Source organism: Hippoglossus hippoglossus, chromosome 18, assembly GCF_009819705.1.
Source record: "Hippoglossus hippoglossus isolate fHipHip1 chromosome 18, fHipHip1.pri, whole genome shotgun sequence".
In the NCBI taxonomy this organism is placed as follows: domain Eukaryota; kingdom Metazoa; phylum Chordata; class Actinopteri; order Pleuronectiformes; family Pleuronectidae; genus Hippoglossus; species Hippoglossus hippoglossus.
In genome coordinates this window covers 1168061-1195089 of record NC_047168.1, presented here as the reverse complement: position 1 = coordinate 1195089, position 27029 = coordinate 1168061, and the positions used below count along the sequence as shown (strand labels likewise).

General features: G+C 40.9%; 1 protein-coding gene and 1 long non-coding RNA gene across 4 annotated transcripts; one reads left to right on the top strand and one right to left on the bottom strand.

Moving 5' to 3' along the window:
* The first annotated feature begins 527 nt into the window (after positions 1-527).
* Positions 528-27029, top strand: rtn3 (reticulon 3). 3 transcript variants are annotated; one of them, XM_034615626.1, is made up of 9 exons: positions 528-829; positions 9415-9462; positions 13108-15690; positions 21454-21661; positions 23156-23294; positions 24486-24555; positions 25316-25362; positions 26294-26352; positions 26470-27029. In XM_034615626.1, the coding sequence occupies exons 1-9, from the start codon at positions 739-741 to the stop codon at positions 26516-26518; spliced, it is 3294 nt and encodes a 1097-aa protein (XP_034471517.1). In that variant the 5' UTR covers positions 528-738; the 3' UTR covers positions 26519-27029. The 3 variants fall into 3 exon arrangements, with proteins under 3 accessions (XP_034471517.1, XP_034471518.1, XP_034471519.1); XM_034615627.1 differs by lacking the exon at positions 13108-15690 and having other exon boundaries at positions 540-829; XM_034615628.1 differs by lacking the exons at positions 9415-9462; positions 13108-15690 and having other exon boundaries at positions 541-829.
* LOC117751745 lies at positions 2578-5037 on the bottom strand. The gene is made up of 3 exons (XR_004611909.1): positions 4487-5037; positions 4443-4447; positions 2578-4402 (listed from the first exon to the last, which is right to left on the bottom strand). It is a non-coding gene; the product is annotated as an uncharacterized LOC117751745 (long non-coding RNA).

The following is a 27029-nucleotide window of genomic DNA, read 5'->3' as shown; positions in this document are numbered from 1 at the left end:
AAACCGTCCTGATTAAAATGTGTTTCATCAATATGGCCTCCTGGATTGGTTGCAATCAGCCCAACACACACATGCGTCATATATTCAACTCACTTAAAAAAAATGGTGACAATATTTTTGATAACATAATATTATATAACCACATGTGTCATAATCGCTAATGGCTAAAGTAAAAATAAACCCCCACTTTCGTTCAGAGCAGGTTCACAGTATAACAACATGGTGTCTGCGTTCAAGAATATTCCTTTTGCTGCATTCAATTGCTGTCGGATATTCCCCCTCTACCATGTGAACTTCAGATACAAATTAGAGATTCATTTACAACATAATTGGATTTTTGCTGATAATAAAGTTACAGGGATACAATAAAAAATATATATATAGTTGTGTTAAATAAGAATAACTGGTGTTTTTTTATGTGTATGCGCTTGAGCAAAGTCCTGCCGGATTGGTTGAAGGTGAGATTTCGGAGCCCCAGGGGAGACTGTGAAGGCGTCTCAGCCCGACATGTTTTCCGCCCTCCTCCCGCCTCCTCCTCCTCCCTCCTCTTCGTCAGTCCGCCTTGTTTCCGACCATCGCCGTCTCTCTCCCACTGCTCATCCGCTGAGTCGAAGGTGAACACCCGAGTCCCGCAGCTGGGGAAATTTTTGAGGAAAGTCAAGACGACGTGTAACACCTTCGAGGGACCCTCCAACCCATCAGCGACGACAGTCACTTGTCTCTGAAGCCACAGCAAAAATGGATCCGATGACTCAGTCCACCCAGATAACATCGTCGCAGGGGCTCGCCGATGGGCAAAATTCCGCTGCCAAAGAGTCTAAGCTGTCCGGTAAGAAATAGCCTGACGTTACGTTAGCTAGCTAAGTGCCAACGCAAATAGCAACGTAACGTTTTTGACATTAATCGCTGCTCAACCATATATATATATATATATTAAAAAAATGCTTCGTGTTTACTTACAGGCATGTTAACAGGTTGGCAATAGATAATGTAGGTATTGAATAAGTGTACTCGTCCTGTCTGTTGTAGGCCTGTGCGTGGTTGTTTCGGCTGTAAAGAGAAACACCTGTGGTAGCTAACATGTCCGGACACACGGCTACCGACCATGCTCTTTAACGGTGTGTCGCTTCGATCTGCCCCCCCCCCCCCACACTGCATGTGGCTCTAACGCCAAAGCAACCCCCCCCCCCCTTTTAATGAACCTGTCAAATTCGACCATGTCGCCCCGCTAACAGGCAAAGAGGCACAGTCAGCGGCCGATGTGTCCGAGCACACGTTACTCAACAATCCATTTCGGGCCATGAGTTATGGCTGGTGCTGTTTGCTGATGAGCGGCGTTACACTGCTCGAGTTAAGGAGGCTACTGTGGAAAATGTATCCCACAGTACGTGCCGTTCACACGCTTGTCGTGTCAGCCGGATTGAAGTGTTGTCTCCACTGCTAACATCGTCAATGTGTGTGTTCACGTGTTGTTTGCGTTTTTTTTTTAAAGCGCAGGATCCTAAAAATGACAGTGTTTGACAGTGGCCCTCTGGCGTGACGAAGCGTCATCGGCGCTGCTCTGCACTGCAGATGCATTGTTACTGGGCAACTGCCAGTGAAGGGAGGACCTCTTAAAGGCGCATTGCCCCTTTTTTTTTTTTTTTTTTTTTTTTTTGTGTCGTCTTCATAATAGTAACCCGAACAAAGCACCAGGAGCCTCATGAGCTTCACTGCCACCATTCATTTCTCTCTCATAACTCATCATGTTTCCTGATGTAGTCTATGCAGTTTGTCAAGTTGCAGGCTAGACGAGCCAAAACAAAACAAAGGACCATATTGACAGGTTGTGTCAGGGAGTGGCAGCTTTAACCGTGTGTGTGTGTGTGTGTGTGTGTGTGTGTGTGTGTGTGTGTGTGTGTGTGTGTGTGTGTGTGTGTGTGTGTGTGTGTGTGTGTGTGTGTGTGTGTGTGTGTGTGTGTGTGTGTGTGTGTGTGTGTGTGTGTGTGTGTGTGTGTGTGTGTGTGTGTGTGTGTGTGTGTGTGTGTGTGTGTGTTTTAGATTTAAGCTATCTGATTGGACTCCACGGCTCAATCAGCCACCACACAAGAGCCATTTGAAAATCCTGGGAAGCCATGTTCAGTTAATGAAAAGGATTAAAAGGTTAAAAGAATTATGGCACATGTGTTAGTGGGCGTCAGCTGGCAGGGTGTGGCACATTGTGCTCTAGGGAGTTTGAACTTGGTTTCGAAATTATTATCGCTAAGGTGGGGACAGGAAAATTCAAATGGCATTTACTAGGAATGCACTGGGATACAAACTGCATCCCAGTGCATTCATCTGTGCAGTGATCATGCGATTTATGATATGATCCAAAACCTGCATTATAGTCAGAAAAGCATGTTTCTTGACATTTGTTTCTGCACAGTCTGGTGTCTCGATATAACAGAGTTGATGATGTCACACACTTTTGCCAGGCTAACTGAGGGGTGGATGTAAAAAAACTAACAAGATAACCTTTAAGGACTGTCTGTATATGTGGTGTGGATGTAGCTTCATGGCTAACAGTTAAATGGCTAGTTAATTTTAAAGCATTATCATCACAATATTATAATTTATATTATCGTTACAATATTCAAATACAATGCCCTCCTTCCTCTCACATCTTTATTTTCTTTGACATTTAACATTTGTCACATTTCAGTCTTTCTTAGCTCATCATCTGTGACAGATTTAGTCCCTGGTTGATATCTGCCGGAAAGATGTTGGGAGATGCTAAGAACTCGTTTCCACTCGCCATGAATTCATTTCCTCTGTGGGAGCAGAACATTTCAAAGCGGCCTACAGAAACTACTGCAGGTTGAACTGGACCAACCAAACACTTTTATGGCTGATTCACTCTGACTCACTCCAACAGTCACTAGCCTAGCAACCTAATAAAGCTACAAACAGCCAGTTACATTGGTACTCTGTCCATTAAGGACAACCTACATTTTTAAAACCTAAGCTTCAAAGAGATGCAGGAATATATTCAGTTTAGCTGCTGCACAGAAATCCTTATGTTCTACTCCCAATGTTGGGAAAGCCCTGATTGTAACATGTTACTGTGAATTAAAGATCATATTTCATTATTTCAATTCATATTAGCTTTTTCCAGGTGAGAACTGCAGCAAAAGTAACCAATAAATACCAGGCAGGTACTTTGTAGCCTTTGCAATTGATATACATTTGTCAGTTTATTAGGAACACCTAGCTAAACTAATTCAGTCTAGTGTGCCAAAGTCTTGCAATAAATCCTCTTAATGAAGGTTCAAATGTTCAGCTTTCAGTGAAATAGTTTTAGAGGTGTGTTGTGATCTTGGAGGATTTAATGTGTGGTGCTGTTAAGCTTTATTGAGTTAAACAGACATGTAAGTTATTTAGCCTACCTTCATTGATATAAATGGGCTGGACTAAAACATAAAAAAAGACCTGTAGACCGATGTAGCAGTAGTTTGTGTCTTGGTTTTTCAGTCTCAATTTTGATACCAAGATTTAAAAACTGCAAATGTACAGATTTAATTCCCAAAATTTCTATCCCTCTCCTTGGTCATTAATATTCAGTATCAGTGTCACCCTCGAAAAGAAAGTATCAATTGACCCTGAGAATGTAATGTATACGTCCCTGAATGATTGCCACGTTATAGATATAGTTTTGCTCCTTAAAGTGATTGTGTTTATCATAGAAATCTATCTATAGATACAAGGTTCATCTCTTAGTCTGTGGACGTCACAGATATAAGATAGCCTGCTCTGCCCTTTGCAGCTTCTAACTGCAGATGAGTCCCATTTCACTTGACTCGCACGCTGATGAGTGACACTAGTCACAAAGGAAGTGGCACACTTCATGATGAGGACCTAATTTCTCAAACTACATTGCATCACATTTTCAGAGGAACTTGGCCATGGAACAAATTCTTTCGCTGCTGCATTATATTTAATCTCACAATCAGAAAGGAAACAATGTTTTTTTTTTTTTTTGTCCATACTTTCAACATGTCACACTAGTTGCACTCTCTCACTCGACATTCATTCTGAGCTCACTGTTTTATAACTTGCGTAACAACGGTCTCTGTCCTCATGTTTCCTAATATAATCAGACTAACCTTTATTTTTAGGCATCAAAACCCAAGTTACCTTGTGTTCATTTTCAGTGTTCAGAGAAGAAAGCAGTAGAATAGTGTTATATCCCTCAGTTTTGTATACATTACATTCTGTCATTTTAATGAGGGAACATAACTTTAATTGCTGTAGTTGGTAACATTCCAGTAAGTGAGAAATGCCCAGCTACATTAATAAACACACACATTCCTCCTAAAGCTGTAGCCAGGCTGGAAAAAGTTGGTCACATGCTAATGCATGATGCATTTTTGTGACTATTCTCCTATCATTACCATCAGGATTGTTAAATGAACTAACTTCACCAAACCTAAAGGATCTCGATTCACAGATTAAGATGGGTGCTCACTATAAAGCACTTGAAGGTGAAACTTAGAAGCAACGCTTCAAAGAACACCGAGTTCTTTCAGCCTCCCCCTCTCTCCGCTGGCCTTTCCAAGTCGACCCCCCCTCCCTCTACTCCCTGCTGGAGCAGACTATATCACAGAGGTCAGCGAGGCAATCAGATAGCCCTCAGGGGTGGGCAGGATAGCTTCAGCCAGGGCAGAAATGGCAAGCACAGCCTTAGACCCACCCTGAACCATCACTTCAAATAAGGCAAAAGCATTGGAAGCCCAAGACCAAAGTTATGGCTGTTCTTTCCTATCTTTGCTCAAGAGTTTGCACTTTCATCTTGAGAGCATTTTTTTCTTCATTTCATGTTCAGATTTTGAAATGTGTAAAAACTAACTCTTCTAAACTGTGTGTCTGCACTCAGTTGCTGTACAAATGTCCGGAACTTCAGTTTGACTCCTTCTCACTCTCAGGCCTGTGCACTCACCAAACCTCTACTCTCCCTCTACATGCGCTGAACTCCGCCGTTACTCTAGTATTATCTTCACAGGAGGTGCATGTGTGAATGCAAATGTGAGAGTGAGACGCGGCGCAGTTTCTGTGGACTTTATCCCCCTGGCCTCTTAAGTCTGTAGAAATCCAGGAGAAGTCGATGTTACGACACAGCAGGGGAGCCCCCGCTGGCAGTACATATGACTATATACTGATATTCACTCGTTGCTTACTTAGTACCACATGACAGGACAATTGCTATAATCACTGTAAACTTTTATCTTCTCTGCCACTGCGTCAGTCAGGATAGATTCATGAGTCAACGTGACATGAAGATAGTTGAGGTCTAAATCAGGGCAGCTGACCACCTCATGTGTCTCCAAGATGTCCCATCTCAGATAGATAGATAGATAGATAGATAGATAGATAGATGTACTTTATTGATCCCAAACTGGGAAATTATTGCAGGCTCTTCAGGAAGTAGGTACATTTCACGTTCCTTCATTTTTGTAAAGAAAATTCTTTGTAAATCTTTCTGAAAGATGTTGTCTTGGCTCATTAATGACATGATGCTTGATGTTCATTTAGAAAATTCTTCTATACACTCTGTTCTCACTGAACAAACCCAGAGAAATTGTGAGCAGCTAAATGTGGATCCTAATCTGGAGTAGTCACACTGTAGCATTAACTGAGATTTGAGTAATGTGGAATGATATTTGTTATGATTTCAGAATTTCCTCAGTTTTATCAGTAGTTAACACTTTCTGTACATACAGAGATGTTACGTAAAACTTCTACTGTCTACCTTTCCCATTTATAAACCCTGAAATTTTGTAAGTTGGAACAAGTCGTCATCCATTTTATTATTTGTTGCCTAGCCATGGAGTTTGAATAATTAATTGTAGCATAATCAACACTTGAAAGCCAATCTTATCATCATACTCCCATGGATCCCATGATCCATTCTGGCCAGTGAACCTCTGAACCTGGTTAAACAATGGTCACCTTTAAGGGACGCTGTCAGAGGTAAAGCAAGTGCAACATTCTGTTGGCTGTCGAATTTTGACGGGTTAATTTTTACAAAAAGTCCCAGAGCGAGAGTAAAAATCAGAGTAAACAGAGGCAGCCTGACTATGAGGAGAAGTAAAGCACAGGAAATTAATGTAGACACACCGTTTTCAGCAGGAACAGAGCAAATCTGTGTTCAAGCAGGGTTTCGAGTGAAAGCGTTCCAAAATGTGGACATGAAATGAAGAAGCAATGCTCTCAAAATGAACGACCACGCTCTTGAATAAAGATAGGTAATAAACCCCAAGCAAAGTGTTAAAGGTGACCTCAATTCCCAGCTGCAAATGTCCGATTTAACTCAGAGGAGCTGTTATTTGGAGTATAGACTGACTGCATGAAGGCAGTCTTAATGGGCCATTCACACATATGGATTAAAAACGCTGGGACAGCAACAGCTGCTATTCACTGTGAACGAGACCTGGCTTTACGCCCGCTGAGCTCAACTGGCTCAACTTTATTCAAATTTCCCCAAGCGACAGCCAGACCAGAGCCAATCGTGATCATGTTGATTCCAGGAGAAACGGAAGCAGTTTTTTACTACTACACTATATGAAATAATTGTATTTAACTTCAAACAAAATAGAGAAAGAACTGATCCCTCCAGTCTCCCAGCTCTCTCATTGTATTGGGAGGTATAGACACCAAAAGTTAAGTTATTAAACTGGTCCCAGTGCCCAAAAAATACCACTCGTATCGGCCATCTCTTACATTTGGTTGGTGGTCTTTGAAAGTAGATTTTGTATTTGTTGTTACCATATTGAAAGTTAACCGTTGCATTTATCTGCTCTAGTCTGTTTCTGATAAAGACATTTGCCTATGATCACCACAAACTGTCTTGACATCTAGATAACAGGGTGGTTCCCCACCAATAATCAATTTCTCCTCCTCCATTTTAACTATTTCAGGCAGGACCTATATTAACAATAATGAGATTTGGTTGATGCTACTTGAACAGTTGATTTTTTAACAACGTTTACCATAGACAACGCAAAATGCAGTTTTGCAACGCCTGACATTACCCCATGCTCCATTAGCAGCGGATGTAGTGATATATATAAATGAATCTTCTATTCTCTTCTGCTGTGTTGAAAACTCAGGTTATGACGTCTTTAGATCAGTATGTTGATGCATGTTGGTTTTACTTACACAGCTTGACATTAGTCAGACCTAAGACCTTTTCACACAATTCTTATTTCCATATTTTTGCTATATATATATAATTGTATGCTCATATTTAGTTTGTTTTGACCTATGGTAATATCCATATATAGTTTTTTGGGGATGGTGAAAAGGCTTTCTAATATCTATTTCTAATGTCAAAGGTTTCTTGTTAACGATGACATGGCACTATGCGTAAAAAGTGAAGGTGTGGTGTGTTAGAGTATCAGCTGTATGATTCTGACAGAAGGAATGTTGCACTGCAAGGGCACAGCAACCCCAACCTGCTCGGCCTGTACCAACTCCACTTTAGATGAATTGAAGGGAGAGGCCGCACATCCCTGAGTAAACCTGAAACCTTCCCACATCTTCGGTGAACATCCAGACAGACGTAAGTCATGCCTGTAAACAAGGCAAGGGGCTGCATGTTTGAGGGTGTGCTGTCCATGTACCAGTGAGAAAGCGAAATACAATCTGAGAAATCCAGCAGGACAAACGGGCTTGCATGCACACTTGGAATGGGTGCCAGATGACATCATGTTGCATTGCAGCAAAAGTTCAACCATATTCAATTACTTTGCTGCATGATGCAGTCATTTTGGATGGCCAGCCAGCTGCATCTGCTCACTTCTCCCTTTCAAATGAATGAGAAGGGAAGAGCAGTCTAAATCATGACCCAGGCTAGATTCACATTAATATGTTTGAAATGATCTCCCTCCAGACAAGCGTGTTAGCTACACATCACAAATAATCCTAATCCACACTAACACACCTGACAATGCATTATCATGTGACCATTCACATACACTTGTCATGTACCTGCCTGCGTAAACGGATCAAATGTTCTACCCTGCAGCTGGTTGCTTACTTGCAGAACAAGCTACAAACTAGAAACGGCAATGGTGAAAAGTAAGAGCAGGTACCAGGTGGAACTGTCACTGAAAGTAAGTGTTAGCAATGCCTTGCATTCACTGCTGGTAGTCGAGTCTTTGACTGATAAGACTCAATGAAGAAGCAAGCGTTGTTGTCTGCGTCATTGTTTCCAAAAGGCTTCTTTTCTGGGACACAGACTCCAGACTAGTGTGGACACCAGGTGTAAATGTAGCAAAAGTGATGCATTCATAAACTAAAAGACTGTAGTATGAAGTGTGACTTCCTCTTAACCCTGACAGAGGCTGATTTCTGGATGTAGGATGTCCAAACATGAAACGTTAAAGGATTTACAGTTACAAGAACAGAAGTACAATCTGAACAGTTTTACATGTATACAATCAGTTGAACTAAACTGAAATTAATGCAGTTTGATACAGTTGTACATTAAACTAATTATAATAATTTTTTATAGAAACTTTGTTTAAGAGGTGTCGACATAACTCTGATCCTCCGGGAGGCTGCTATTCGTGCTGGTAGATCTGTGTGTGAGGTACAGCCCTCTTAACACAGACTCTCCACAAGATTTTGGAGACACTTTTGTAAGGATTTTGCAAGAACATTAGTGATGTCCAATGCTGTTGTGCTTTATGGTCTGATTGGCAATCTATTTTCGTCCTAAAGGAGTTTGATGGGGTTGAGGTCAGTGATCCATGCAGACCAGTCATTCTTTGGATAAAAGCGTGAGCTAAATGATATGTAATAGTACAACAAACTGGGGGAACCAGTCTCTTCTTAGCCTTTACCGAAAGGTTAATCAAACACAAACTGTTATCATTGTTTATTGTAGCAGTAAGATTTTCCTCAATGGGGAATTTAGAGGCCTCGCCCAAACAGCCCCAGACCAAAAGTATGTTGACAGGTGTGTTGGATAAGACTGCCCACATACTTCTTGGATTGTACTTTACATAAACTGGTTGTGTCTTGCTACTTTCTTTAGAACACACCATGTACAATGTAAGAGGTACTGAAGAACAAATGATGGTCTTTTTGCAGTAGTTGTGGTTAATTTGTCGGAAGCAAAGTGAGAAATGCTTTTGCCTGCTTCTTAAGTAAAAGGTCTTCTTGGTCTTACCTTCATAGCAAATATAAGTGCATGTATTAAAGTTGGTGTACTTTAAGTGAAGTTAACAATGAGATCAAATGCATGGGCATCTGTTAACTTCTACGTAAAAATAGAGTTGTTAAGGCTGGATAAGTTAACCTCTTATTTGAATGCCTTTATTTCCATGGTTGCAGTGGATAGGAGTTATTTCTTCTAGGATGATCATTCTTCTGTCCTTTTGATTTTTTCAGATTCCTTTCTTTCCTCTTCGCCTGTATCTCTCATTCAGTCTCCTCAAGGCAAGTGTATGGTTCTCTTACGCTGCTCGCCTGTTCTCCCTCTATCCTTTACTCTCACGCCGGCCTGCTGCTATGCGCTACTTCATCCCTCTTTCAAGTGCCCCTCTCCTGCTTGTAACAGTCTATTTTTATTAAACAATAAAAATAAAAAGGACCTGCGAAGAAACCGGCAACATGATGAGCTCTAACTCTAGCTCCTTTCCTAGTTCGACCGGTCTTTACCTGCCCTTCCTCCTACAAAACTAGTCGTGTTCCACCCATCTGGCTCAGACACTGCTGACCCTCAGATGCTGGACTAATGGTTTGTTAGCAGGGGAGCATACCTCCTGTTTTCAGTGACATATGGCGTCGGTAATTTTCTTCTCCACCCCCACCCCTGCTGCCAGGTCATGCTACACACGGCTATGTTTAGATTATTCTAATGGCTGCAGGAAATGTGTCTATGCATAGTCAGAGAAGCAGGAGCTGAAACAGCAGAGTGTTTAAAAGATATTTACACACATGGTACATTTTGAATAATGTGCCTTGGTTGCCTTGGAAGTGATCTATCAAATTGGCAAAAATCCCTAGCTGTCTACAGGGAAACCCCTATAACTCTGATTTAGAAGTCACTGCAGCTTATTCTTGCTGATCTCCAGGATCTTTACAGACGCCAAGAATTAAACCTGTAAAACGTTGCCTCTGCAGCTGTTAGCAATTTGATCCATTTCAGCCGGCTCCGCCTGCTAACGAGCATTATTTAGGTCAGCAGCCCTCACTGTCGGTTCAAGATAATCCCAAGATTGCCACCTTATTTTAAGAAAGCAGAGAAGTTCAAGTTCACATTGTGCACACAAGAGCAGAAACCTAAAAATGGATCAGGTTGATGTCCCGGCGGGATGGTGCTACCTTCTTCCTGCCCTAGTATCCAAGCTACCCTCTCTCAGCCCTCTTAGCAACCAGGTCCCAGAGGATGAGTGGCACTGGAGATACCATCCACCGCCCAGTGGCCTGGGCCTAGCATTTCCTGTGGCTGTTCACTCGCCCTCCACCCCACAATCTGCTTTTATCTTTTTAGGCTTTGTGCATGTCTCATATCCTTGCTTCAAGCATTCAAAAGTAGGTTTTCTTTCATTAGTTTGCTTCAGATTATTTTTGAGCTGTGGTTTTTCTCAATGGTAGAAGTCTAGACTTGCGTGTGACTAAATGGTAGTCAATAAAGTAGTGCTTGTTAAATTAGAATAGCATCGATGGGCCACAATGTATTTTAATCACATATCACAATTCCACACTTAAAACACAAGTCTGTGAATCTCGACCTATTACGAGCTCATCACGATAGCCAGGCCGCATACATAATCGGAAAACTCCAGTTACTGCAGAAAGCAAATAACATACATCAGACGTAGAAAACCTCATAGGCCTAAATTAGGAGATGGCACATTTTGGAAGTTGTTTACAAGTAGGCTACAGAGCTAAAGGACTCCAGCACTGTTGGCAAGATTGAAAGTCCATTCATGTGACCTAGTTTGAACAAGGCATTGTATTGTGGTGTAGGGTAGGAGGCAGTGCTATCCAAGATAAAGTTGACCAGTCAGTTGGGCACTAGTATAAAAGTCTGTCTATACATTGTCAGGGAAGGGTAGAGGTCATGGTATTATGCAGACATGGTTAATATTCTAACACTTAAAGTAAAAAATTATCTAGACAAAATCAGCCAATCTCTAAATACCTTAATTAATTCATTGTCATTTGTAGGTGGAGGTTGATGTATGGTGATGGGTGTTTGAAATGGGAGATCATTGGTGCTGAAAGGGATCATGTTATTGTTGGAACAGTTGCTTAGAATTTTTTTGGGAACTATGTGGCTTCCACAATGGCTGGGGGGGGGCTTGCCATCAAAGTGATTTATAAAATCTTACTCAGCTCTGTGACTGAGTAAATAGTGTTTAAATTACCTCATAATGTGCACAGGAGCAGCAGTATTATCTAACTCTAACATCAGATTATTACATGGTTTGCTGATGTTATAATGGGCAGTTAACCAACACGAATTATGTATCAAGTAACTGACCAAAACAATGAGTGCAACTCTTTTGTTGTGGGTAAGAGTTTTTGAGATTCATCATTTTCTTTTATGTTGTGTTTGAAATAAATGTGCAGAACTAGAAATCTTTGAATTTGAATAAAATTGCATTTTTGTAGACACAGACATTTGAATCTCAGCTATTGGCTGGCAGGTGGCTATCCAATCATTAGACTGAACCATTTCCTGATGGTTTAGCCCTTAAATGAACTGACAGTAAATTCTGGGTTGGGTGTGTATATGTGTGCAGGTCTGCATTTCATTTATAGTGAAATGTACATAAGAAACACAGCCTCTCTTTAATCAGAACTCTTGTCCATATCTGTGTTAGAGAGTTAGTGACAATATGTTGTCTGGCCACTTTTTGCTGAAGTATACAGAATGCACTGAGGAGATGTGGTTTGCTCAGTCTGTCCTTCAAGAAAGTGTTAAAAGAGTTGATGTAATTTTGTCTCGATGGCATTCATTCCAAATTTTATTGGATGGAATGGGCCTGAATGTGTCTGTGAAGGTCAGGAACTTGTCTGGATATATTGAATGCAAAAAGTTGCAAAATGGGAGGGGATCCACTGGTCAAGTGTTACTTTAAAAAAACCAATGAACGTCCAGATAAAGATGCTCACTCTCTGTTTTAGATGACAGAAGAAAACATTTTTATAATCCATCAAAAAGTTTAGTTTTTTACATTATTTAAGACTGGTAATGTTTCCTGGGTCAACCAATATAGGCTGACATCCCACTTGACAAGGGTTAGACACAGATTTGATACGGCCCAAACAGTTTCAAACTACACTGGAGACTGGAGTCTGCTTACGGCAAGAAGCAGAGTGACGGAGTTGTCTTGACACACATGACATGGATCTACTGTCCATTTCATTCATCAAGTTTTTCAGTTTTCTGTACAGTGAAAGTATTAGTCTCAGTGACTGCAACTTTTGGTGGACAAACTTAAAAAATGTAGGCCTACAATACCAATACATATATAACCCTATAAATAACTTAACTCTACTCTTTTGTAAAAATGCATATGACATAAAAGTGCCAAAATAATTTTAGCTTTGTATCTAAAGAGAAGGGTGGTCAAATCAACTTCTTCAACGTGATAAAATCGAAAGAATTTATTAATGAATTACATTAAATTAAATAATCTAATCAAATAATCAATAACAAAGAGAAACTGCCGTCAGGCCTGCAAGTATAGTAAGTTATACACACTTGATATACAGGTTGCAACTGATGAGCAGTGGCCATAGCCACACATGTTAATTTACAAGAACTCTCTGTCAGTGAGTTTTTATTTATTTTGCTGCTTCATTTGATCATCCAATAAATTAAGATACCATTTAAGTGCTTCTTGATGGTAACTTTGTGGATTACTTTAAAGCAGCATGCAAAAAGTGAAGATCCCATCTATTTCATGAATCTGCCTTACATTATCATTATGCAATGCATGATTGCTTGGGCTGCAACAATAATGTCTCGCTGAATAGTAGAAGTGCATAAGATTTTAGTGACTGTGATTTGTATGACCTTCCCTCCTTTTTCCTCTTCGCTTTCATTCTTCATGCATGGTGATGCAGACAAAAGAGTTGTCCTGGGCTCTGAAAAGCCCTGTGAAGGTGTAGCGACATCCCTTCGCTTTCCTTCTCAACCTGGCTCATTCACACCTGGTCACTATGCGAGTGAAGCAGGGCCACCAGATGGACAGCCGGATTCACCAATAAAGACATCTCCAGTTTCTGAGCGAATAAAGGCATTGGAAGCTCTTGCTGCCAAAAAGAAGGAACCCGACTTTAGAAATGAGGGAGGTTTCTCTCACTTCAGAGATCGCCACTATGAAAAGTCTCCCACTGACATACAGAAATCTCCCAATGAGGCCCAAAAATCTCCCAATGAGGCCCAAAAATCTCCCAATGATACCCCAAAATCTCCCACTGAGATAATTGTACCGACTAACCAGAAAAAAGAAGTGTCTGTTGATAAGGAGTCACCGGAATCCCCCTTTGAAGTACTTGGAGATTTAAGACAAGTGAATGAATTTGAAGAAACAGAAGTGTGGATGAAGGCTCATTTACCACCTGTGCCAGACCTTGATGCTGTAGATCTAATCAAAGGTACCCTGGTTTCCAATACTGTTGCATCAAAAGAGAAGGAGGAGACTGACATAGTTTTACCCAATGCTCCTGCTACCTTTGCTGGTGTCCCTGATGCTTTCATGGATTCTCCTATTGTAACTTCAGAACTGAAGGATGAGCTGAAGGATCAGCTAAGTGATGCACATAAGCAAGAGGAGGAGGCAGAGTTTGACCTTAGTTTTTTGCCAACAGCCTACATGTGGGATCAGCAGGAAAAACCAGCCGTCCAGGTTCAAGCAAATCTTGATTCAGAGCTTCCAGCATCACCTGCTCCTCCTGCGGGCTTTGACTCCCCATCTCCTCCTGTCTCCCCACCAATTGACATGAATGCTAAACAGAATGTTTTGCATGACAAGAAGACCACTTGGACCAGAGATCCGCCAGAAGCAAGTGAAGCAGACAGCTCAGGAGAGTCGGATGATACTGTCATTGAAGATGGTGTCATCATCCCTGCATCTGTTCCCATTGCATCTTCTGATCCAGCATTTTCAAATGATCCCACCAGTGCCCCTGCCTCGACAGCTCCTTCTCTCCCCACTGAGGAAAAGGTGACCCCTCCACCAAAGTCAGAGAGGACGTTAATGCAGGTTCCGACAATCAATGTTATTGAGACAGATGAGCCAAATTACAGTGAAGAGGAGATGGAAATGGAGCTTGAAGTAGATGAAGATGAGGATTATGAAGTTTTAAAAGATTCAACCAGAGAGGCTCCCAAAACCCCAGAACCAGAGTACAGTGAAAATGAACAACCCAAGACACGCCCCTTAGAAACTGAATTCATCGAAGGCTACTCTCCTCCATCCTCACCTGTGGACTCTGATGTTGAATACAGTCCTAAACACAAGATTCTTAAATCTCTTCCAGAAGCGTACCATCAGGAGCCTAAATCTGTGCCAGAGGCCCCACCCGATCCAACTGTTTCAAAGGTCTCTGAATCAGACATTTCCCAAGCACATATCACAAAGACACAGAGTACTTTTAATAAAGCAAATGATGAACCCTTACCTTTCATAGTCCCAAAAGAAGAAGTGGACTTCCCAGACAATGATGACGAATGGTCAGATGAAGCACACGATATGCTGGTTAAATCTTGCAGCACAAATCTTGAGTCCAAGGAATCAGTTCCTTCCATCCAACCCGAATTGGATTTGAGTAGCAACACAGCTGTAAAAGAGACTTGCGTGGAAGTAGCTTCCCACTCTAAAACCAGCTTAATTCAAGATGAGATATATGACCGAGAGTCTTTTGATTACGATTATGATCGATCCTCACCTGTGGATGAGCAGTTTCTTACTGATCCTTCTAAAATCCACATTCAAACACTGAATTCAAGCCCTGCACAAAGTGATGTTCTGGAGAACAAACAGGACTGTCAAACTCTGGATGACTTCACTTCACTGAATTATTGTGAGACATTAAGCAGCATCAATGAGCCAGATTTCAATAAGATAACGACCACGGATAATGTTTCAGATAATATTGCAAATGGAAACTCTCTCCAGCATGACATGAAACCAGGTGTCCTCGAACCAGAGGCAACCCAGATCCCAGAGAGTATTGACCCTGACAGCACAGTTTTGGAGCGTACAGATAGCTTTGTGGAGTTCATGAGAGAGTGCCTGAAATCTAGGGAGGATGAAGAACCTGACAACCAGCAACAGAGTGTCCTCTCCGAGTCCAAGTTCTGTGAAACTGGTTGGTCTGTCTCCCAGTCCACACCAACCATGGTGATGGACCTTGAACAAGAAGAACTTACCATCAGTGCTCTCAAAGAGCTGGGCAGCAGTCAAGAGGAGGATGAGTTGGCATCTCTTCAGTCTAAGGTTCCTGACAAGGACAAAGCTAATTCCAATGCTACTGTTATAGAACAGTCTTCCGATACATCAGTTCCTACCCCTCCGTGTTCCAAAAGTGAACTTGCAATCGACAGCACATACTCCAAAGAGGTGGAAGCCATTGATGAATGGGTAGCTGAAGCCTATCATCTTGCTGAGCATGTCTTGACAGCGATACTAACCCACTTATCAGGTAACGCCCCTTCTTTTAGGGCAGTAGGCCTTCTAAGCTAATGCAGTTACCTCGATAGGATCCCTTTTCTCACTTGCACCTTGTAACTGCCTGCTCCTTTTCAAGATGTTTTTCTCTTTTCATATATTGTATTTGTGTAGACAGATGTTTTTAGGCGAGAAGAAAAAAATGCAGCTACCTGATGATTGCAGGAGGACTTTTTTTTGTTTTGTTTACCATTCCCTACTTTTGGCCTAGTGTAGCCTGAAGTGTAGGCCTTAGTAAGCTTCAAACAACTTAGTTAAAACCATAGACTGTATAAAAAGATGGATGACATTTCTCCACTTTCACCTGTTTCAAAAATAGAAGCTCAAATATCCTGGATACGAGTACCACCATTTTGAGTTTTATTTTTTTCATTTTGAGCTAGAGTTTGCGCGGTATCGTGATCCTGCCAATACACACCAATCAAGAGTTAGTCTCAGCTGTCAATTATGACGATTTGCCCAATTTTTATAACATCAAATAACCATTTAAAAACTGAACTTATCAGACGTGGGAACACTTTAAGATACATAAGTGTAATAAGAACTGCCTAAAATGAAAGAATTCATCTTTGGGAAAAATTCATCTTACTTCTTAGTTTGGTCCGTGTCCTGTCCACTGAGGAGGCAGGATTTATGACCTATATTGCAGTCAGCTACAAAGAGATGATCAAGATTATTTGTCTTCACTCTTGGGAGCTGTCACATCATCCATCTTTATATTTGATCTATAGTTCAAATGCATCCTAAATAAAAGTCATCAATGTTTAATCTAATAATGGCTCACGCTTAAATACATCGTACCTTAACAGGGATGTATAGTTATGTGTAGAATGGGAAAAAATTAGCTTGTGAGAGACTTCCATATCATGCCTTTTTGACAACATCTACAGATGTTTGACAACTTCCTACAGAGTTTAGATGTTACTCATTCTATCGTTTATCCAAACAACCTAGAAGTTGGAGCAAAATTGGAGAATTCAGTTCTTGTGAAGCTTCAGTGAGGACATTTCACCGCAGTATGGCATGCACTGACGCAACCCATATTTGCTACTAGGGCAAATTTTACTACAACATGATGGCACATGTTCAGCATCAAATGCCAAAAAGCAGTGAAATGGAGCGGTTAAGTAACTGGATCCGGTGTGCTTGTGTCAGAATGTCTTAATGCCTGATACATCAAGGAATACTGGATACAGCTCATCACCCTTTAAGCCTACATGTAATGCTGAATACCTTTTCAAAGTTGACAATAGAAATGATATCATTGGATGTGATATTGCCTACCCTTAGTTATGTCAGATAATACTGTGTAAAGTATTTATTTGCATTTGCACCTAAGGGCCTGCAATACACACAAATATTTCTCTTGAAAGTCATAGAGTCTTATTGGACAGGAAGCTGAAGACTGTCACAGTGATTATAGCAATCAAAGCAAAGGGTAGTGTACTAAGGCAGCTTATAGTGCAGTGATTCCCATTCATTTTGAGCTTATGACCCTCTTCTGCCCTCTGTCCTTTACAGCTGGGCAGTGGTCCATATAAAGAGTGGTTGGGGGATTCAATATGGTGGCCTAGTGTTGGCTTGCAAGAACCTTGGAAGTCATGTGTTACAGTCAATCCTCAGTGTCAGGTTTCTGTCTTTGTGCAACTTTCCACAGTACACTTGGTGAAAACCACGACATGATTAAAAGACAAGGTACCTAAACAAAGTGATGCAAAAGTAATCTCCCTCAAACAAGAGATTTTTATTTATAAGGGACTCCCTGTTTAAATACAGATTAAACACAACAAATGAAAATAAAGTCCTCTAGAATAATCTTAATGCAAATTATTTTGATAATGCTCCCACTCTTCTTCACTATAGACATGAGAGCTGATTTAAACCACTCTAATAATGATTGTGTATACTCTTCACTTCAAGTTGTGAAGGTCAGAATCCTGGAATGTATTAAGCCCCTTTCACACTGAACAAAGAAAAACCCACTGACACCACTGCTTTTTTTTTCTTTGGCGAGAAAGGGTTCAGCGTGCTTTGTTTTCAGGTCAAATAACTCAAATTAATAGCAATATAATGGAAACAATGAAGTTCTGTTGTACCATCTGTAACTTCTCGGACTATTTGCCATCTCAGCAACTGCTCGGACATCTTTCAGTCAGTGTTGTTTTTTGAAGTAAAAGATATAAGAAAGTAACTACTGTAACATAGTCAGTAGTCCATTCGGTTCTCGTTTGCTTACAAACCTTGCTTTTGGGCAGCTTTGTGACATTATTGTGACTCACCAGAAATTCAAAGTCAAACTGTACTACTGGCAAAGGGAAAGGAATCAATGGTCTTTTTTTAGTGGATAAGGCCTCATTAACAAAACTGCACAGACATAGACTCTTAAAGGGTGTTATATTTCAGGAGTAACAACTCCTGCCAGTTCTGCAGTACCCTCCCTTTTCTGCAAACTTGATCTCCATTCCACACACACATAGACCCAGAGGTTGGTATGCAGACAGTAATCCTAACACATTCAGTGATACGTCTCCATCTGTGTTGAACATGCTAACTTGGGTTTGGCATGGCAGAGAACAGTGCAGAGTGCTAGTGCTGCAGCAAAGGTGTGCTGAAGAAGCATAAAATGTCATGTATCAGACATTTAAGTATCAAAATCGGTCATTTACATTGTTCTGTGAAGCCTCTTAACAATGCACACAATCTTTAGAATCTTTACTGAAACTGATGTCAAAGAGGAAGCTCTGATTTATCTGCACTCTATAGAGGGGCATGTGTTTTCGTGTCCTCCCCCTCCAGCCATGAGCTTGTTCTATTTTAACGCTTCACTGCAGTGCTGCTCCTCAGTGGGATATTAGGCGGGGTACAAGGTGTGTTCATTTCAGTTGGTTTGCTGCTCGTCATGCTCGACGCTTACTGATTATTTTCTAAGTAGCACCTTTAAAACATCCACTACAACATTCCATTTGTGAAATCCCCATAGTTTTAAGCTGAAGGCGTTCTGACTTTTCTTTGTTGACTTACTAATGCCAGACTTGTTGTCAGTGCTTCAAAGATTCGTGGAATTTAGGCCATTTTTGATTAAGTGGAGGAAAAGCACATCAAATTGAACCTGTCAGTGTTTGGTATTTGACTCCCATTAAGCTGCCTGACATGAACCGGTAATTCATTTTTGTTGTGGCTGTTATCTGGTTTTTAGTCAAAGCTTTTATTGGGGTTTGTAATGGGGTCAAATGAAAAATAGAGCAAGGTTTGAACAGGCTTACTTGTTGCTTGACGTAATCTTACAGCTTATTACTCCTGCTGAACAGTTTGTAGTTATGCAGCTCATTATAAGTCTCTGCTACCTATAATTGTCTTTAGCGTAGCAACTTTGCTCTCATAACCTCTGGATTCATGACCTTGTACATATTTTGGTACATAAGTGGGTGGATTTACAAATTCCGCATATTTACTGAGTTGACATTCGTTGAGCTGGAAACAAAGTTGACGTAATGCTGCAATAAGTGGGGTTTTCTCACCTTGCACTGCAGGGGTGTGTGCGTTCTCCCAGCATGCTTTGCTGCAGGCACCCACAGGGAGGCAGCTGGAGCTTGATGTCCCTTGTTCAATATCTCCTCTCGTGTCCCTCTTTCTCTCACCCTCTCTCTGTCTCTCTCTCTCTCTCTCGGCCTGCTTTCGCTGTGTTGTGTGCCTCTCTTAAAGCTACACTCACAGCCACAGGCCTGAGAGGAGACAGGCACCACTGTACCAACAGTTCAGACATTCTGAACTACACTGCAATTGAAGAGATTAATTCTACGTGTCCTTTGTCTGCAATTATAAGTGACAACTTCAAAACATAAAGGTGTCATAAACATGTCCCAGGACTGAAACTGCATTTACAACACAAAGTATTTTCGCAGTAGATACAGATGATGTATGTTTTAATTTACAGTCACTGCTGAAAAACTGGACACACATGTTGCATGTGATCAGGTTGTGTCATGCTGCAAATTTACCACAGTAATTTGTTAACATTATTTCATTTACTTTGTCGAATAGATGCTTCAAGGTTAGTAGAGTTCAGGGGGTTAGCATTGTTCGAACACAATCGATACAAACAGATTTCTGCAACAAGTCCTACATTCAATAAGTTTGATGCTTCTCTGATGCTTCCTCTATGGGTGATAATTCAACTCTGTTTCACAATATGGTCAATTGTGAGGCTGTAATTGTTTGTGGTCTTTTCAGTCCACCTACAAAAGATAGACAATGGTATCTGTAATTAATTATTATTAATTAACGTCTGTCTGTATGTGGATTGCATATCTTGCAAACTGTTCGTCATATCTGCATCACACTTGACAAGTGTCTCTCGTGCTTCAGAAACTTTTAGCACACTCATTCGAGAAGCAATTGAGCTGTATTTCTAAATTTATTCAGAACAAACTCAGTATAAATCTAAATTAAAATTATAAAAGTTTCAAAATGAAAATCCAGACAGTGAAGAAATAATTCTGGTTCCCTTATACAAAATTCTGAGGAGTCATAGTTGATTAAAAGTGAGTAGGCACATTATTTGAACTTGACTACAGAAAGACAATGCAATTAAGTAGAGTCTTGAGTCAATGTTATTCATTGATCTGTTTGACTTTTGATATTTATATAGCGGAGGTATCTTTTACTTAGTTACGCAAACTTGAAATAAATGCTGTCTTAGTGCAAAAAAACAGGTCATTTGTATTTTGTATCACAAAAGATATTGCAAGATTTAGCTAAGGAATAACAAGATAAAGCTGTTCGAAATGGGAATTGTCAAATAGCTGTTCAGTTTTCTGTGGTGTGTCGGTGGGTCCTTTATAACGTGTGTTCCCATTAAACTAGCTGCAGCAGCGAGGCCTGAACCGTCCCTGAGGCATCAGCCCACGTGGCTTCTCCACCAATTTGACACAAGGCTTTTTTAAATACCCCCATTTTCCCTACGCAGGGGGAAGGAGTGACAGTCCAGCATTACATAACCGCCTTGTATAGAGGCTATTACTTCTGCATGCAGAACTCCTCACAGGACATGCATGCAAACATGACGCTGGCATCTACAGCTATGTGCCTCTCTGTTACTCTTGGCCACAGACACCCAAGGATATTTATGGCGCATATTCATTTAACATTTTACTGGGCCAGAGCTGCAGAGTAGTAGGGTTTTTCTCTAAAGGCCTAGTTGATGCTATTTTCAACAAGGTCAATAATTTAGTGTTTACTGATTTGCTCCTGTTTAAGTTGATGTAAAATCTAAACCTGCTCCATATTTAGTAATAATCTTAATAAATTTAGCAAATCCAATTTTTCATCGAGACATGTCATACTCTATTTTGTGTTTTTATTTTAGATGCATAATGCTTCCATCAGTGGAACACAACATTAACAAGCCTTTCAGCTATTTGATGGCAAAATCTCTCCTGTTCATTGTCCTGTTTTAAGTGGAAATATGTACAGGAAGTGTTTTGCATACATTTTCAAAGACAGTAACTTAATATTGGTCATCCTAGGAATAGAAATAATTAGTATTTGTTTTTGTATCAAATGTGATCCATCAAACTGCTTTAAAACTGTGTTCTAATATGCTCCATCTAACAACAGATTACATGGAAAAGATTTGGATGTGCTTGTAGTTTATTTCTTTTTTAAACAGGTTTCATGATATTTCAGTGTAGGCCTGTCAAACAAACACCAGTCTAACCTCCTCCCTTCACCTCCACAGTGAAGGATCTGATCAACTGGCGAGACCCCAAGAAGTCGGGCGTGGTGTTCGGTCTGTCCATGCTGATGCTGCTGTCCCTGGCAGCCTTCAGTGTCATCAGCGTGGCGTCCTACCTGCTACTGGCCCTGCTCTGTGTCACCATCACCTTCCGCATCTACAAGTCTGTGGTCCAGGCCGTGCAGAAGTCTAGCGATGGACACCCCTTCAAGTAAGACCAAATAGAAAAAGAAAGCTGCCATCAATACTGCTGGGAGCTTTGATTGAATTGGTTTGAATTGATCAGTATTTCACTCAGAAGTCTTCAGTCTTGCAATGATATTCGTTTTATTTGTATTTATTTTTTTGCATTAGAAAGAAATGCTGGTCAGACTTCTAATCTTGATATGGTAACACCAAACAGTGTCAAAACTAGGCTTTAAAACACATATATTAGAAGACTGTCACAATTTGAAACTCTTCTGAATGAAGTGAAGACATGAGACTATGCACATTCTGATGGTGGCTGAATTAACATAAAGTACCAATGTTAGGCATGTCCACAACACAACTTCCACTGCATGGAACAATAAAAAGAGCATGAAAGATTGATTGCGATAAAACTAGTTTCAGTGAGCCATGTTGCTGCCTTGCTCTGCCACATGGATTAAACCACTGCTTCACATAAGCCACCAAAGCCACTTTAATGCCCAGAGGAAGGCTTCATAAAGTTCATATCCTACCTCCTCTCTAAAGGCACAAAACTGAGCCCTCCTCATATTTCATCTGAACATCAAACCAACTGATAAAGAGAGTTACAGAATGGAACATGGTGTATTATTATGAAAACCACATGATACGTCCACGGTACAAATTCAATGAAGCTATTAACCCAACATTATATTCATAAATTGAGGGAAATGCCCATCTTACGTCTCCAGAGCACAAACCAAAGACGTCACATCACAAAGATACGTTCTGCACCCTTTTCCAGTGACATGGAATGTATTTACCATAAATGGTCAAATAACAGCCAGTGTTGAGGTAATGTCAGTATTTAATAAGAGCTCTAACAAAACAAATGAATCACAAAAAACTGGAAGCTGGAGTTATCTGCGCAGTGATGGCTCACTAGATAAATAATGAACAGTTATGTTACAGTTTCTGCTTCAATGAAAATATGATATCCACTTATCATTTACAGTTGCTCCTACTTTATAATGTTTTTTTCTAATTGCTGTTAATCTACCGTCCGTGAAACGTGATTGTTTTTGCATCTATTTAAAATTAAAGTTGCACCAAGCTGATGAAAAGTTTTTAATGTGAAATTTCGGTGCAAGTTTTATAGATGGGAATTTAACAGCCAACAATCGATTTAAAGGTAAAGAAGCAGTGAGAGGAAATAATTTGTGAAATTCAGTAAGTGTCACAGAAGAGAAAGAAATACCTGCCAGAAAGTGAGTCTTGAAAACAAGACATTTCTTTACATGACTAAGTAATCAATGAGCCATTGGTCTTGATCAGCAGCCCTATTAACCTCCTTTTAGCTTTTTATCGTTAATTTGTGCCAAGTGGTACAAAATTATAATTCTGAAGTGAAATGAAATGTTATGGTTTGCTCTTTGAATATTTATTTTTACCACAGGCTGGTTATGCACGTTTTCCTGCTGCACTTTCACTTAGCCTAATTTAGTGCTCACCTTCCCCTCCTCCTCCCTCTCTGCAGAACGCTGATAGATAAGGATGTCAGCATCCCCCCAGAGACCTTCCGCAAGCACGTGGACGCCAGTCTGACCTACATCAACCGAGCCCTAAAGCAGATGAGCCGCCTCTTTCTGGTCGAGGACCTTGTGGACTCCCTAAAGGTGAGCAGCTGCAGCCGCCCACTGTCGCCCTTTGTTATGATCATTTAAATGACTTATAATGTATGTTACTAGGTATCTATTTCCACTCTGCTCATACATACTCCTCTCCTGGGAGAATCCTTTTTTTTTTTTTTAAACTCCGATTAGTTCAGCAGTCACTCAACATGAGGAGCGAGTCAGTCAGTTAATAGTCGGACCCAGATCTGTATTGTTAAAAGAAACCCCAGCAGTTGTGAGTATATGGGAAAAAAACGTCTGTAAGGTTACAAGGTCAAAAAAAATGGAGCAAAGTAAAGTTATCATTCAGTTTGTTGCAGCAGCAGTTTGTGGTTGGTCTTTGTTAGTGGGAGCAGGTGTAAGCTGTGATGTAATACACATCTAATCACTTGTAGATCAAAGTGCAAATGTAAACTGATTACCATCAAATGTCAGCCCCATTCCCTTCTGTGGCTTACCTGAACACATGTTGTAACCTGCACAAGAATGTATACATCTTAATTTGAAGGAGATGTTCTGACCTGTTTCACTGTCACAATCATGGATGTGTTCAGATTTTTTTTTTTTCTGGTTTGAACTTATTCTGTAGTAGATTTACTTTAAGGGTGATTGTCTTGCTGTTTCATTAACTAGTGATCTTCAGTTGGGACACAGCATCCCTGACATTATACTGTAAGGAATAAGAATTCTTCCCCCTCCATATTAATGAACTATCCAAACCCGAAAGGAAGCAAAACCCCAAATCATGAAGCTGTCTCCACTGAACAGTAGCTGCATGTTTCAACAGTTCAGGCTTAGTTTCATCAGTCCTCTTAACCTTTCCCGGCAGTGATGTGGAGAGTCGAGCTGCTCTTAAGCAAACTTCAGGTGTTTCTGAAGAACAGCAGCTTCCTCTGTGGTGTCCTGATATGGACTTTGCTCCATACATAAATAATGAGGAAATGTATGCAAGAGTAGTTTCTGTGTTTGTGCTGTCCACTCGATGATGTTATGTTACTTGGTTTTGGTTACTAAGCGTTACAGTTTGCTTTACCTCTACACCAGTAAGAGGATGAGACCACAAAATTAGTTTGTCACTGTTATTTACCACATGATTTCATCATTTTGAGTGTGATATCAGTAAAACCAAAGTATGGGTGGTGTCCTGGAAATACTTCACCCTGTGTGCTCCTTTGTTTGCTCTCCTCTCCTCAGCTGGCTGTGGTCATGTGGCTGCTGACCTACGTAGGAGCTGTTTTCAATGGAATCACCATTCTGATCCTGGGTAAGCACTGTGGGAACCAGGAAACGTGCCACATTCACCATGCCATGTAGAAAAAGTGCATGTTTCTGTTTTCCCCAATAAAATGCTCACATTAAAAATAATCCATATTTCTAAGTCATCACTTCTGTAAACTCCTGTAACTAATAGGGCTGCACGATATATTGAAACTAGCAGATGTCGTTGTGAGACAATAATACACCTTGGGTATTGTAGTGAGGCCACCATGCTCATTCGCTGTTATGGTCCAAGTGATTGGATAGATCATAGGCAGTAGATTACTGTATATATGAAGTGATGACCAGATAACCACAGGGAACCATCCCATAATGGATAGCACATATCAGGACAGCAAAGCTCGCTCTGAGGTCACTGACCATGTCTCTTTCCTCAACCATCCCAAACTTTTACAAAAAGGTTTTCACATTATCATGTTTTTAATGACTAATAAGTTGATTTAAAATACTGCTAATACCATCAAAGACAAATATTTATCAACCTGTTAAATAAGCCCTTATAACAGCTTGATAGTTAAAGGATATTGATAGATGTGAAAATAAACTCAGGGGGCGTTTTGGAGACTTAACTTAGTGTTAATATTGTGCTGTTTTTTGAAATGATCAAATTAGCTTATAAAGGAGTAAAAACATACATCAGCCTGCACCCCCGTAGAAGGGGTTTTATGTCTTATGTGAAAAGTGATTTCCATTGAAACATTAGAATCAAACACTGTAACACGTCTTTGTCTCCCTTTGCTCTCCAGCTGACATCCTGCTCTTCGCTTTGCCTCCAGTCTACGAGAAGAACAAGGTGAGACTCCCACCCAGGTCATGATGAATATATCAGATGAAAGCCTGACTCTCAGTCAGCTGCCCACGTCCCCCACAATCCCCCGGGTATGACAATATAGCAATCAGCAGGGAGCTCACTGGATGACTCCAGCCTTGATCAGACACTGAAGGCTTTCTGCATCCCTCTGGTCCAGCTGCTGAGAGTATGACCTCATTGCACTGTTAGGTCATACGACATGTCTGCCGGCAGCACCATTTTTTGTTTTGTTTTCTTCATTTGCTGTATGAGTATTTGTCATCGGTCACATTTTGTGATTCCCCCAAAAATGTGCTGCTTTGTCAGTGAGTTATTTTAACGTCATACTCCATAGTCATAGTTTTTTAGGATTTAATACTCAGTTCTGTTCCATTAAGTATGAGCTGAAGTTGTGCATCATCACCCACCTTTGAGACCTTTTGTCATTTAGTTTTAAGTTAGGATTCCTTCAATGTTCATGGTTCAGGAGATTTTTACTTGAAGATTATCAGATAAACAAACGGCTTCTCCTTCAGGCTCAGCCACGTGTTATTACCAACATTGCATCAGTCCTCCTGTTGATCTCATGCTCTGTCTCACTTTCACTCATGAGCAAGATCCTCCGATAACTCCTTCCAACTAGTTTCCAACATTTTCTCAGCATCCTCCAGCTGATCCAAACTCAAACTGCCATCAGTAAAGGTTAGAGGTCCCAGGTTGATAAAGCCAGCAGAGTGACATCATCAGAGTTGAGATCCTGAGGTCACACCCTCATCTAACACTCATTTAGAATGTGGACGACTTTCCTAACTCGGCTTTCACTTTGCTTACAAGAGCCACAACACCCCTAATTGTACGGAGGTCTTGCATGTTCTTTTTTAAATGTGATTAAATGTATATTTTCACTTATGCTAATCTCATTATTACCTTCCAGACCCAGATTGATCAGTACATTGATGTGGCACGTACTCAAGTCAACACCACAATGGCCAAGTAAGTGATTCTAATCATCAGTGGGGGGGGTTGGTTATCAATAATCATCTTACAATCAGCAGCTTGTACATCCTGATTCGGTTTCTGTATTTCACCCCTGTTCTTTTTCTCCTCCAGGTTGCAAGAGAAGCTTCCTGGAGCTATGAAGCGCAGCAAAACTGAATGATCACCTCCACCCCATTAGAAACCTCCACATCACCATCATCCTCATCTCCATCACCACCTTAAACCCCCTTAACTTCCCCCCAGCCCCCTCTCCAGTTAACCCCCGCCCCCAGTCTAACTGCCCCTCCCAACTCCATCTACCATCACCACCCTACAACACTGAACCTTGCTAGGTAGAAAATCTCTGAGCTACTCGATATTCAATGTAAAACTACTGCGCAGCTTAACTTGCAAGCATTAGAAAAGAACTGTGCCTGTGCAGACAGGAAGAGCACCGCTAGCGGGGAAGTGATGTAACGCCACAGCGATTCCCGCCTGTCTGTGGGCGTGCCACAGGGGAGCGGAGGCAGGGTCGAGTGAACTAGACTGAATCTATGACCTGGTTCCATCGTGCACAGCGAGCAGGGGGTGTTTGGTGGCTGTTCATCAATAAAAAAGCAAATGTCTGTACTTAAAAACCGCACATTTCCCCAAACATCAACGGAAAATTTAAGCTGCAAACATTAAAGAAA